Raw genomic sequence first — 11,999 nt, 5'->3', positions numbered from 1 at the left:
TTTTTTTTTTTTTGTGGCAATTCGTTTTTGAGTTGGAAAGCTCACATGATTACGAAGATATTGAATTGTGTATTTGACTTCAATAGATTTGGTTTTTTTTTGTTTTCTTCCTGGGGTTTGCTTAGAGAACTCCAGTTTCTTACATTTTCACTTGATGAATACATTTTAAGTTCAAATGGGATTTGTGGGGGAAAGAGAGGTTTCACAATGAAGTTGTAGACAAATCAAAACTTTTTTGAGATTTTGTATATACATAAGACATGTTTTGGTGAAGTTAAAGCAAATGCAGAAAGAACAAAAATTTTATACCGAATTGTCGAGAAACTGATGCAAACAAAAGAGTGAAGACTACTTAAATATGTATTCTCTTGGTGTATCTGAACAGGACAATGCTGTTCTGCATTCTGATGATGACTTCAACTGCCCAAGATTGTGTGTTCTTATCAAAACCCTATACTTGAAAAATAAACCCGAGTAACCTACCTCCAGCTTGATAAGGTTGATTTGATTGTTCTGCCCTTTTTTTTTTTTTTTTCTTGCATTTCTATAGTATATTGCCTTTTCTGTATTTGATTTCTCTTGTGCCGCTCAAGAAAATGGCTGGGCTTTGTTGTGGATAGGATCTGATCCTCGTCTTACACGTCTCTTGCTTGCTTGGAATGAGTCATCACCCGTCTTATTCTTTTGTTCTTGCGTCTCTTCATCTTTGACTTTATTCTTGTTTACTTCTTCAAGAAGTCGCCTGTTTTTTCTGAGCGTTTCTTGATCTTCAAGGGTGTGTTTGAATTGAGAGCCGATGCTCCTGTGCTTAGCAATTTCACCTGGCTGAACTCTCGCTTTATCTGTTTGTGTTTGTCTGAGGAAATACTCTGTATGTCTCATGGCTGAGACCTTATATCTGTTGTCTGCTAGCAATCCTATGCAGACAAGAAGAAAAAGCATCGATCTTGTACTGGAACCCAACATTTCTGCTCTTAGGCAGACAAGAAGATTCAGAGTATCTTTCTTTTCTTCAAAGAAATGAGAGAGGGTTAGGAGTTATGAGATTATGGCCCCTTCTGAGTTCTGATTTTTGTGTGTTCCTCCCTGTAGATATAGTCCTGTTATATATCGGTTATTGGGATTTGAGGGAGCTTTAAAGTGTAAAGCAAAATGGGACCCTGGGGGAATTTAGATTCACTTAAAAAACATTGCTTTGGAAATCTAAGTAGATTAAGGCTGTTATGAAAGAATCTGACAATGATTGTACAAAAGAGTTCAGTACACGAAAACCGCTGGGAAGTTAAGTATCTTTCTTCATTGGTTTCCCTACATATCTCTACATTTATCCTTTGCTTTTGTCTAACCGTATTTATGTCATTCCAATCTTGACTGGGAAATTGGCCAATTTGGCTCCTAACTAGCCACGTCGTTGAAGGCGATTGTTAAACTGACACACCCTTATACTTTCTTGAACACTTTTTCCCGTGAACATGTTTAATGACATCCTCTGTTTACACCATCCATAAGTTTTGCCTTGCCTAATCATTGGAATTGGTTATAAGCCAATTTCTAGGCTGCTATAGTTCCTTGATTTCAAATAGTTTAAATAAATTTCAATGGTTTCTTATCTGGTTATGGCATTGCATATTCGTCGCATCGTAAGCTTTTTTTTCCTTGATTTCAGAATTGTACTTTGAAGTATACAATAGCTTTAACTTTTCGGGACTAATGGGTTTATATATCCTAATCATTCAAGTTTACACTCTTTAATGCTGTGGATTCTGTTCTGGCTATGTAATAATTCCTTTGTTGTTAAGGAAAGTGGTTTTGTTTGGTGTTTTGTTAAATGGCAGGAACACAGCGGACCGGAGCCGTGGGCCACGCAAACCGTTGCTACTATTCCATTACTACAACCTACAGGAGCTACTCATATAAAGCATGAGACTTTGGCAAAGAAAAGGTACAACAGAGCAACCCTCTTCGAAAAGAAACAAATACATTATTTTTTTTCCTCTTTAAGAATGATTCTTTATATTATTCTAAGATCTTCCCACCCTTCACTTTAGGATCACTAGCTCACTTTTTTAAGCAACAACATCGGCTGCATGTTTATTTGTGCTACTTCATCTTTATATCTTCTCACAAATATAACTCCAATTTCGAAAAACAACCATAGCATAACTCCTCATAGTCACTTTAGCCTGCGTTGCTGTTGAGTAAAATTTACTAAAGATGTTATGTTTGATGGAGCATAACTCATGTGTTTCAAATAGTCTGGACACACAAAATAATACCATTAGGTCATATTTTGAGCGATTCGATATTTGCTTGCCAAGATTAAATTGTGTGTTATGTTAATTATGCCTCTTAATGCTTTTTTCCAACCTTGTTGATACATCCACAGATCTTAATCATCAAATGCAATGATTCTAAAAGACCACAATTTTCTCTTTTTCCTTATCTCATTTATTCATGAGGGACGATCTTTATCTTTATCTGATTCTGAATTTGCCCTTTGCTTTACTGCTATCATTTATATTTTTTTAACAGATATATTTAATCACATGCAAACTTAGAACATTCTGAAGCATCAGGTTCTGTCTCAAAAGTAACATATTTTAAAAACTGAGGTATGGATATTGCTTGCAGGCACAAAAACAAAGCAAGCAGGAGACCAGTCGTTGGTCCAAAAAACAAAATAACCCATTTGCTGATTTTGATTTCCCCCTCCTTTGCTTTTTTCTGCATTCTCGAGGTTAGTCCTAAAGTTGCAACTTTTCCTTTACTTAAAAAAACCCAAAACATTACATTTTTTAAAGAACAAGATAGTGAGATCTTGAAATGTTTGATGGAGATTGTTTTTGTGTTTTTTTTTTAAATTTTAAAACAATAGTAATATTCTTATTCCCCTGATGGGTTTTATTTGATGTGACCAATGAGATCTCTGATGTGGTCGGAGGGATCCAAAAGAAGTTAAAAGCAAAGCAAAATCTTGGGTTGTAATTGGATTATAAGGTAGATAAAGGTCCAATGCACAATCTTTAAAACAAGTGGCTGATGACTGTAGCAGACGAATTAGGGATGTGGCGATGGCTGTGAGCCTGTGACCCAATCTTGATTTAGTCGGGTCCTAAATTTGTCTTGATTGAGGAAGGTTTAGGCTGTGGACCGTGCTAAACGATGGGTTTGCAGATCTGGTCCTGGCCTACGTCGAGTAGTCTTTATGTGGATTAAACGGGATCTAGTTGGAAAATTTTCAAATAGTTCTCACGCCATTTCTACATTCCTAGTTTCTGATATAAATAGGATTGGTGTCCATATCCTTAGACCCTCTTTTAGATATAATTTGTTATCAGAATTTTTTGTTAATGTTTTTATGATTTGCAATTGTGCATTCTTGATTAGGGTGTGTGGATTTAAAGTAGGGTTTATATATGAAATGGGCTTATATATGGGATGGGCCTGAATATGAAACTTTTCTCCTCGACCAATATTGGGTAGTTATGACTTCTGAGTAAAATGAGCATGTAACATTTTTTATCTGAGTTTTTAATTTGCGAAGGACATAAATAAAGGAAAATAGTGAAAGTTATCTGGCTTATATTGGACTCTTTTAACATATCTTTTTGGGTATATTCGGTTAACTCACAAACTCTACATAGGATGCGAACATGTGGAAACAGTATCATGTGCATATCAGACAGTCTCGTTACACATCAGTCAAGTACAAGTGATGTATATGACATTAAGCATACACCCAATCTATGTTTGGTGGACGATAGGTAAATCTTAATGCTATAAGTTTGCGTAACTTGTCGCAGTAAGAATCATTTTATGATATAAAGAAACCAACGTCTATCACTTTCTTAAAAATTTGGATCGGTACTTGTCTTGAATCAGAACAACATTTTGACTGAATCCTTCTATGTTCTAATCACTAATCATTAACTGAAATCAGCTAAACCAATTATACCATACTTACGCATCAACTTTGTTAGATGGTTTCTACCACACACACTGACCGACTGCAATATATCAGAGCCATAATTTACATGATTTGGACGATACCGATAACGTTCTTCCCATTTTGTTTCAAACAATGTGAAAGCAAACTATATAATTGAATTCAGACGAAATATTATTTTGGATCACATAGATAGATGATGGATATCAGTGATATCATATCACGGGTTCTACAACCATGTATATGCTTGGACGGAGACTTTGGAAAAACGTCAAACTAATCCTCCTTAGGTTTGTCCACTCGATTATTGTCGTTTGTTTCTAAAGAAGAGGAAGTTTACGACGTGTAGTTTTTTTTTTTTTTTTTATAACTGACATAGCTTTTAACATTTTAACAATTAATAAACTTACACACAAGTTTGTTTTTTTAGAAATCTTTTTCTCATTTCATGTCTTCCATGTTTCTTCCCCATTTTGTTGAAAGGTCAAATGACACCGCTCGTGACAAAATAAAATCATAAACTGTAACTTTTTAGAGTTGGAAGACCTTGTAAAATCTTTATAAAATTTTTTAAAATCTATAATCAAACCTTATAAAAGGGTATAACTGAAAATGAAGAACATATATAGGCATTTTTGAAAATGAGTATTTTAAAAGGGTTATTTTTTTTTGAAATTCTCCATTTAAAATCTATGAATAAACAAGTTGAAAATCGCTTAAATAAATTAACACTGAGAAGTTTTTATGAACTTATAAGTAAAATTCTTGTATAAAAAAAGACTAAGAAGTAAAAGTTGTGTTTGTTTTTAGGAGTAAAACTGTCAAATATATATATATATATATATATATCCCAACAAATAATAACGTAAATATTTTCCATCTAGCAAATTATCAAAAGAGCAAATCCTAACCACACCAACACACTAATATATACATAAGTGTTGGAGATGGGCTGCGCCCCAATATGCCACTCGGCCCAACTAGACGAATTCTGTGATTTCGGCCCGACAAAATTGGATGCAAGTAATTAATAATCCGTAAAGGGCAATCTCGGGAATTCACGATGGGAACCCTAGAAAACCCTCGGTCTACAGTCCACTATATAAAGAAATAGTACTCACTGGAGAAAGGGGGAGACTCGCGTACAATACCCCGAGAGCAATACTTTGCGTCTAAAAACTCTTGTTATTCTCTGTATAATTTTCTGTTAGCTTCCGAGCTCGTCGTGACTCACTTGTCAGTTCTCCTGTGAACTGACGAGCACGATCTTGACTCGTTTTAGTGACGACCTCACATTCCTATCGTTAATAAAGAACAAACTTCACTCTTTCCCCCTAAAATCGATATTCATTTAGTGTTGTGCAATCCCCAGTACAAACAAATGGCGCCCACCGTGGGGCGAGAGTAGAACACTTCTTTTTGACGAATCAATACCGACGGTCCTCACTTCCTCGAAATTTCAAGATTCATGACGAACCCTAGCGACGATCTCAACGAAGCAACGGAGCAACCGACGGAGCAACTAACGGAGCAGCGATGGGGGCGAACGAGAGCACGAACCGTACCGCCTCTACCCTCTTCAACCGTCTCAGCCGAAGGCCCCTTGTCGAGCACGACACCTCCGCTAGCGCCCGACGCGCCCTTCGAGCCTCTTACAACTGCTGCAGCCGGACCCGGACCTGTCACCGACCAGCTGGTAACTGACGCCACCGCTCTCCTCAGCGCCGCCCTCACNCTCTCCCCAGCGCCACTCTCACCAACGCCGCCGCCCTCCCCAATGCTTTGCCCGTCCAGAGGAGCGGGCTCGACGACCTGATGCAAGTCATACTCGATCGACTCGACAGTCAGGAAGCGCGAACAAACGAACGGCTTGAAGCAATCGTGGCGGCACAAGAAGCATCGCAAAATCAAATAAGCAGGCTCCAGCAACGACGGAGTGAGCGTCGGAGCGAGAACGACCATGGCGAGCAGCTTGCGAATCCACCGCCCCTTGTGCTGCTGTCCGTCGAAGAACGCTACGAAGGCCACAGACGCCGCCCAGCGCCTATAGTCGTAGGATCCATCGATCGACATAGCAGGCGGGAACCAGCTGACGAACACCAGGACCGTCAAGGCCAGCGGAGCCGAAGCCCACGGACTCCGACATTATCGGCCCGACAGTCTGAAGGAGACCTCAAGGATGAAACAATACGGCGCCTCGAGACGATGCTCCACGAGCTCTCCTCGAGAGTACACCGAGCGACGAGCTCCGCTACCAATCTTGATCGAGTACTGGAGGAAGTCCAGCGCTCGCCATTTACAGCACGGATCTCCCGCGTTCGCATTCATTACGTGAACAAATTCAAGTTCGCCCCGTATAATGGATTGGATGATCCAAAACCGTTCTTAACTTCAATGAGTGTTGCGATTGGCCGAGCTCATTTCAGCGAGGAGGAGTACGAAGCTGGCTGCTGCCAGCTATTTGTTGAAAACTTGGCCCACGAGGCCTTAGGATGGTTCTCCCGACTCCCGCCGAACTCGATCGGAAGCTATCACGAGCTAACAACCGCTTTCCTACAACACCATTCCACGTTCATGATTCGAGGTGCCTCGAATGCCGACCTCTGGAACATGTTTCAACAAAGCAACGAGTCACTCCGGGAATTCATGGAGAGATTCAAAAGAATAGTCTCGAAACTCTCGATCGCCGACGACACAGCAATCTCAGCTCTCCGTAATGCTCTTACTCACGGTTCCCGATTTCGGGAAGACATCATCATCCACGAGCCCCTATCCCTGGACGACGCGTTACACCGCGCCAACAGGTACATCGAGCTGGACGAAGAAAGCGCATCGAGAGCGAACCGACCATTGCCAGAACCGCCAACCTCAAAGTCGGCCAAAGGAAAGGAAAAGGCACAGGACGAGCATCATGAGCCTCGTCAGCACTTCGACAAGGAATACGCTGATAAGCTGGAAAAAGCAAAGAAAGCTCAAGCGTTCGCTGTTAGCGATCAGGACCCCCAGGCGTCATCATCGAAACCCTGGAATAACAAATGGGTCCGGGACCCATCGGGTAAGGGTGGAAAGAAGTACTGCAACTACCATAAACGAGCAGGGCATACCACTGAAGAATGCCGCACCCTCCAGCAAATACTGCTGGATAAATTCAAGGGAGGCCACATTGACGTCGAACACGAGCGACGACTAACAACGGCCCACAGAGATAGTCAATTTTTTAACCCTGAGGACGAAAACCCCAGTAGGCAGTACAGCACAGCTCCCGCGCCACAGCACATCACAAGGGCCCTACCCCTGCCCCCGCCCCCAGCACCAACCCTTAAAAGGAACCCCGAGCCGGTCGACGACCCAAATGCTCCAGCTCCGCGCCGAAGAATTAATATGATTATGGGCGGCCTAACGACTTGCCGAGACTCGGTGCGTTCCATCAAAGCTTATCAGCGGGGACTAGAAGTGAAGCGGGACTGGATGGCTCAAAGTACACCGCCGACTACAACCTATGAGCCGATCACATTCACAGAAGACGATGCGTCAGGCCTAGCTGGGCCGCACAACGACCCCCTCGTAGTCGAGATGACAATTGGTGAAAGCATAGTCACCAAAATCTTGATTGATACTGGCAGCTCGGTAAACGTCATTTTCAAAGACGTACTAATTCAGATGGAGGTAGACCTGCGAACGGCCGATCATGACGTCCAACCCCTCACAGGCTTTGACGGCGACACGGTTATGACAGTTGGTACGATCATGCTACCAGTCTACGTAGGCGGAACGATGCACTGCATCAATTTTGCCATCATCGATAAACCAATCGTCTACAACGTCATCCTGGGGACTCCATGGTTGTATAGGATGAAAGCTGTGGCGTCGACGTACCATCAGTGCGTAAAGTTTCCAACCTCAAGAGGAATATTCACGCTACGAGGAGACCCGTTGATCGCCAGAACTTGCTTCATCATCGAACGACAACAGCGCAGTGCCCGCACCTTCGCAATCTCAGACCCTGCCGAGCAGCCAGATGGTCGCGTCCGTCCCAACACCGAGCTAATCATCCAGGTAAACATCGACCCTTCCGACGCGACTCGTTGCGTGGGGATCGGTGCCGACCTGCCGCAGACTATCAAGGACGAGCTCGTAAAGTTTCTGTCCCAAAACGTCGAAACCTTTGCATGGAGCATGAGCAGTATGACCGGAATCGATCCCACCATAACATGTCACGAACTCAATGTGGATCCAACGTTTAAACCGGTCAAGCAAAAGCGAAGAAAACTCGGACTAGAGCGTACGGCCGCCGTTAACGAAGAGATCAAAAAACTACTCACGGCTGGGTCCATCAGAGAAGTCAAGTACCCCGACTGGTTAAGTAACCCAGTAGTTGTGAAGAAAAAGAACGGCAAGTGGCGGGTGTGCGTCGATTTTACCGATCTTAACAAGTCATGCCCAAAGGACAGCTTTCCTCTACCAAGAATCGACCAACTGGTCGAAGCGACCGCGGGGAACGAGCTTCTATCGTTCATGGACGCATACTCCGGGTACAACCAGATAATGATGCATAAAAACGATCAAGAAAAGACGGCTTTTATCACCGATCAAGGCACTTACTGCTACAAAGTTATGCCGTTTGGCCTGAAGAATGCTGGTGCGACCTACCAACGCCTTGTCAACCGGATGTTTGCCGAGCAGCTCGGCCGAACAATGGAAGTGTACATCGATGATATGCTGGTGAAATCAACTCACGCTGCCGACCACGTTTCACATCTCGCTAAGTGCTTTGAAGTTCTCAACCGATATAACATGAAGCTGAATCCAGCTAAGTGCTCGTTCGGCGTAACTTCTGGAGAGTTCCTAGGATACCTCGTCACCAAGAGGGGTATCGAAGCTAACCCGAAACAGATTTCGGCGCTTACCAACCTACCATCTCCAAGAAATACTCGAGAAGTTCAACGACTTACTGGGCGAATCGCCGCCCTCAATCGATTTATCTCACGATCTACCGACAAGTGTCTACCGTTTTACCAGCTGCTTCGCAGCAACAAAAAGTTTGAGTGGGATGATAAGTGTGAGTCTGCCTTCCAGGAGCTCAAAAACTATCTCGCTACTCCTCCAGTCCTAGCTAAACCTGATCAGGGGGAAACGCTTTACCTGTACATCGCTGTCTCCAGCTCGGCGGTCAGTGGTGTACTCATTAAAGAGGACAGGGGAGATCAGCATCCCATTTTCTATGTGAGCAAAAGTCTCGATGGAGCTGAGCTCCGATATCCAACCTTGGAGAAGCTCGCCTACGCCGTAGTTATCTCGGCTAGGAAGCTACGTCCATACTTCCAATCTCACACTGTTGAAGTATTAACTAACCAGCCGTTGAGGACTATCCTGCACAGTCCCGCGTTCGCAATCAAGAACATAAAGAGAAATACTAACCTGGAAGTGTATCCGAGCCCACGACCGATACAGCTCGGAATCATAGAGAGAACCCACAGAGGAGAGCGGGTCGAAGGAGCCGCGAACCTTGCTAGCAAGCTCACCACAAGCAGTAGCGTTGTTGATAAACAACTCATCCTTTGTCTTGTAAGATAGCAATACTTTGCGTCTAAAAACTCTTGTTATTCTCTGTATAATTTTCTGTTAGCTTCCGAGCTCGTCGTGACTCACTTGTCAGTTCTCCTGTGAACTGACGAGCACGATCTTGACTCGTTTTAGTGACGACCTCACATTCCTATCGTTAATAAAGAACAAACTTCACTCTTTCCCCCTAAAATCGATATTTATTTAGTGTTGTGCAATCCCCACTACAAACAATAAAGATGATAAATCTTTCTTTACTTCTTCATTTGGGGAAAAAAACACAGATAAGCCTCGTTTTCATGAACACGTGACTCACTTTCTTCCATGTTACAAGCGAATATTCGTATAACAAGCATTACCTTCTCATAGGGTTCCAAGAAAATATTCGAATTCGGCTGATTAGTAAAATAATTAAGCAAAGATATACTAACATTCGAATTTGTATCGCATGACTCAAGTATGGTTTGTCTTGTCATAAAACAACCACTGAGAGGCCAACATGCTTATCATGGTCGGAACATCATGATAAAAAGCTCACTCTTATTTAATCATTTTGCTTCTTTCATTGATCATAAAAAGTTTCCCCCAAATCCGCCTTTACCGCATCCACAAGCCTCCCCTCCCCACCTAATCTATAAACACAAATCACACATTTTCTATATATAATAGTTTTTATATATATCATCATGTTGACTCATATAGAATATTCCCATGCGTTCTTCACCCTGGACTTACTCACAAAAATCTCTATAATAATCTATGGAAATCTATGCATATATATTGGATTCTTTTAAAACATTTTTATATAACTTTATAGTGAAAGTTTTTTTTTCTTCTTTAATTAAACCCTAGTCCTATGTTCGGACACGTCTCCATGTCTTTCTTGTAACTATTCAAACTCAACTTCAAGTGCTCATCATCATCAACTCCAAAAACCCTCTTCATTAGAGGCTGCTGTTCCACGCATACGACGTCGTTGAAGCTTCTCTTGTTCCCTTTCATCACTTCCGATTTGATCTCCATCAACGGAAGCTCAATCGTTTTATTGATGTTATTGTTCTCATCCAGCTTTGTTTCCGAGGTCTCTGAAGATGTCAACGAGCTCTCTACTGAACATCTCAGCTGACTAATTCCTCTGTTATTTGGTTTCTTGCGCCACAAGAAACCTTCTTCTGTTTCTTCCTCTTCTTCTGCTTGCGTTAACTCTGAGAACGAAGAACTTGGACAGCCTCTGTTCACCATTGAAGCTAATCTAGAGAGTTCGGTTCTCGCAAATTCCATGCCTAGAGTTGAAGATGTGTAGCCAGCGAGAGTTTGTTGAGCTTTCACTAAAACTGACTGTAAATACTTGCCTTGTGCCTCAATCTTCACCTGCAAATGCCTCTGAACCTGAAACCAAAACATTAGAAGAACCCCAAAGAGAGATGGTTGTGCTTAATTAGATTCAGTTATGGGATATGATTAATGTGCTTACTTCGATTTGTTCATGAAGTTTCTTTTGAACTTCCATCTGCATTTTTAAAGCCTCTGTGATTTGCAACCCTCTGCTACAATGGAACAAAACAGTTATTAGTTTTTAACTTATTGAAATCGATCCATAAACGATATTATGATTTTGATTCTCAGATCATTACTCTTTAGTTGGATTGCTGTTTCCTTCGGAGACACTACAGCCTCGGAGATCTCTAGAATCGTTGTTACTCTCAGCTTCTTGATTTTCTGAAGCAGAGGAAACTGCTACATCAAGAAACAAAAACATACATAAGTATAAAACTATTTAAAAAGATTTCTTCAGTCCATTTGGTCAGATCAGAGTTGAAACTAAGGATTATATCCTTTGCCTTAAAAACATTATCAATGTTAAAAATAATGAATCAAAGAATCTCAAACCTTCTAGCTTGTTATCATCGAACTTCATGCTCTTCCCTAGCCGATATTTCTGGAGAAAGATCAAATACGATAATCCAAAGTTTATTTTCAAGAAACAAATTAATCGAAAGAAGATAAAACACACTGATCCAATCAAAGATTCTTGTGAACATTATTTACCTGTAAATGACTCTTGAGATGGTATAAGGTAAGTCCAGGAATCTCCATAACCTTCATCAAACCTTTAGGTGTTGCTTCTACAAAACACAAACAGAGCAAAAAAATCAAGAAACATGAAAATGAAGATGAAACACACAAAAAGATGTACGTACTGTTAGGTCCTCCGAGTTGATTAACAGCTTCAATGAATCTGTGATGAAGATCACAAGTCCATTTCAATCTTGGCTTAGCATCCGTTGACAACACAAGGCTCATCTTTGCCTTGTGATTAATACTATTGCTATTATCGTTAGCATTATTGTTGATCTCCATTGATAAACACATACAAAATCTCTCTTCGAATAGACAAATCAAGAAACGACCCAAGAAATTTAAATAAACGAAAGGGTGATTTGTTTTCAAAAGATTGTTGGGTTTGTTGGCAAAGATATGGAGATTATTT

At 41.4% G+C, this 11,999-nt stretch overlaps 3 protein-coding genes and 1 long non-coding RNA gene across 5 annotated transcripts in view; 2 read left to right on the top strand and 2 right to left on the bottom strand.

Moving 5' to 3' along the window:
* Window positions 1–3,265, top strand: part of LOC104701597 — a 4,092-nt gene extending 827 nt beyond the window's left edge. The window contains exons 2-3 of the long non-coding RNA XR_753844.2: window positions 1,836–1,942; window positions 2,632–3,265. This is a non-coding gene — a long non-coding RNA (uncharacterized LOC104701597). The remainder of the gene's footprint in view (window positions 1–1,835; window positions 1,943–2,631) is intronic.
* On the bottom strand, window positions 509–1,792 carry LOC104701596 (CLAVATA3/ESR (CLE)-related protein 45-like). Its single transcript, XM_010417314.1, has one exon. The coding sequence runs from the start codon at window positions 964–966 to the stop codon at window positions 589–591; it is 378 nt and encodes a 125-aa protein (XP_010415616.1). The 5' UTR covers window positions 967–1,792; the 3' UTR covers window positions 509–588.
* On the top strand, window positions 6,152–9,520 carry LOC104704769. Its single transcript, XM_019227103.1, has 2 exons — window positions 6,152–6,402; window positions 6,475–9,520. Exons 1-2 carry the CDS (start codon window positions 6,152–6,154, stop codon window positions 9,518–9,520), a joined length of 3,297 nt encoding a protein of 1,098 aa, XP_019082648.1.
* On the bottom strand, window positions 10,346–11,974 carry LOC104701594 (myb family transcription factor PHL8-like). 2 transcript variants are annotated; one of them, XM_010417307.2, is made up of 6 exons: window positions 11,710–11,974; window positions 11,558–11,634; window positions 11,399–11,447; window positions 11,143–11,242; window positions 10,983–11,055; window positions 10,346–10,897 (listed from the first exon to the last, which is right to left on the bottom strand). In XM_010417307.2, exons 1-6 carry the CDS (start codon window positions 11,879–11,881, stop codon window positions 10,346–10,348), a joined length of 1,023 nt encoding a protein of 340 aa, XP_010415609.1. In that variant the 5' UTR covers window positions 11,882–11,974. The 2 variants fall into 2 exon arrangements, with proteins under 2 accessions (XP_010415609.1, XP_010415610.1); XM_010417308.2 differs by having other exon boundaries at window positions 10,983–11,052.

The sequence above is a fragment of the Camelina sativa genome, chromosome 7 (genome assembly GCF_000633955.1).
Source record: "Camelina sativa cultivar DH55 chromosome 7, Cs, whole genome shotgun sequence".
Classification (NCBI taxonomy): Eukaryota; Viridiplantae; Streptophyta; class Magnoliopsida; order Brassicales; family Brassicaceae; genus Camelina; species Camelina sativa.
Note: the sequence above shows the minus strand (reverse complement) of the source record. Positions and strands in the feature narration are given on the sequence as shown.

What these genes read in the sequence shown, in the direction of transcription:
- LOC104701596 (XM_010417314.1), bottom strand. Translation starts at nt 966, where the DNA reads ATGTTGGGTTCCAGTACAAGATCGATGCTTTTTCTTCTTGTCTGCATA.
- LOC104704769 (XM_019227103.1), top strand. Translation starts at nt 6,152, where the DNA reads ATGCTCCACGAGCTCTCCTCGAGAGTACACCGAGCGACGAGCTCCGCT. An exon ending in TACGAAGCTGGCTGCTGCCA is followed by an intron (nt 6,403 to 6,474) that starts GCTATTTGTTGA and finishes CTCGATCGGAAG; the next exon opens with CTATCACGAGCTAACAACCG.
- LOC104701594 (XM_010417307.2), bottom strand. Translation starts at nt 11,881, where the DNA reads ATGTGTTTATCAATGGAGATCAACAATAATGCTAACGATAATAGCAAT. An exon ending in ATCTCAAGAGTCATTTACAG is followed by an intron (nt 11,448 to 11,557) that starts GTAAATAATGTT and finishes ATCTTTCTCCAG; the next exon opens with AAATATCGGCTAGGGAAGAG. An exon ending in AACAGCAATCCAACTAAAGA is followed by an intron (nt 11,056 to 11,142) that starts GTAATGATCTGA and finishes GTTCCATTGTAG; the next exon opens with CAGAGGGTTGCAAATCACAG.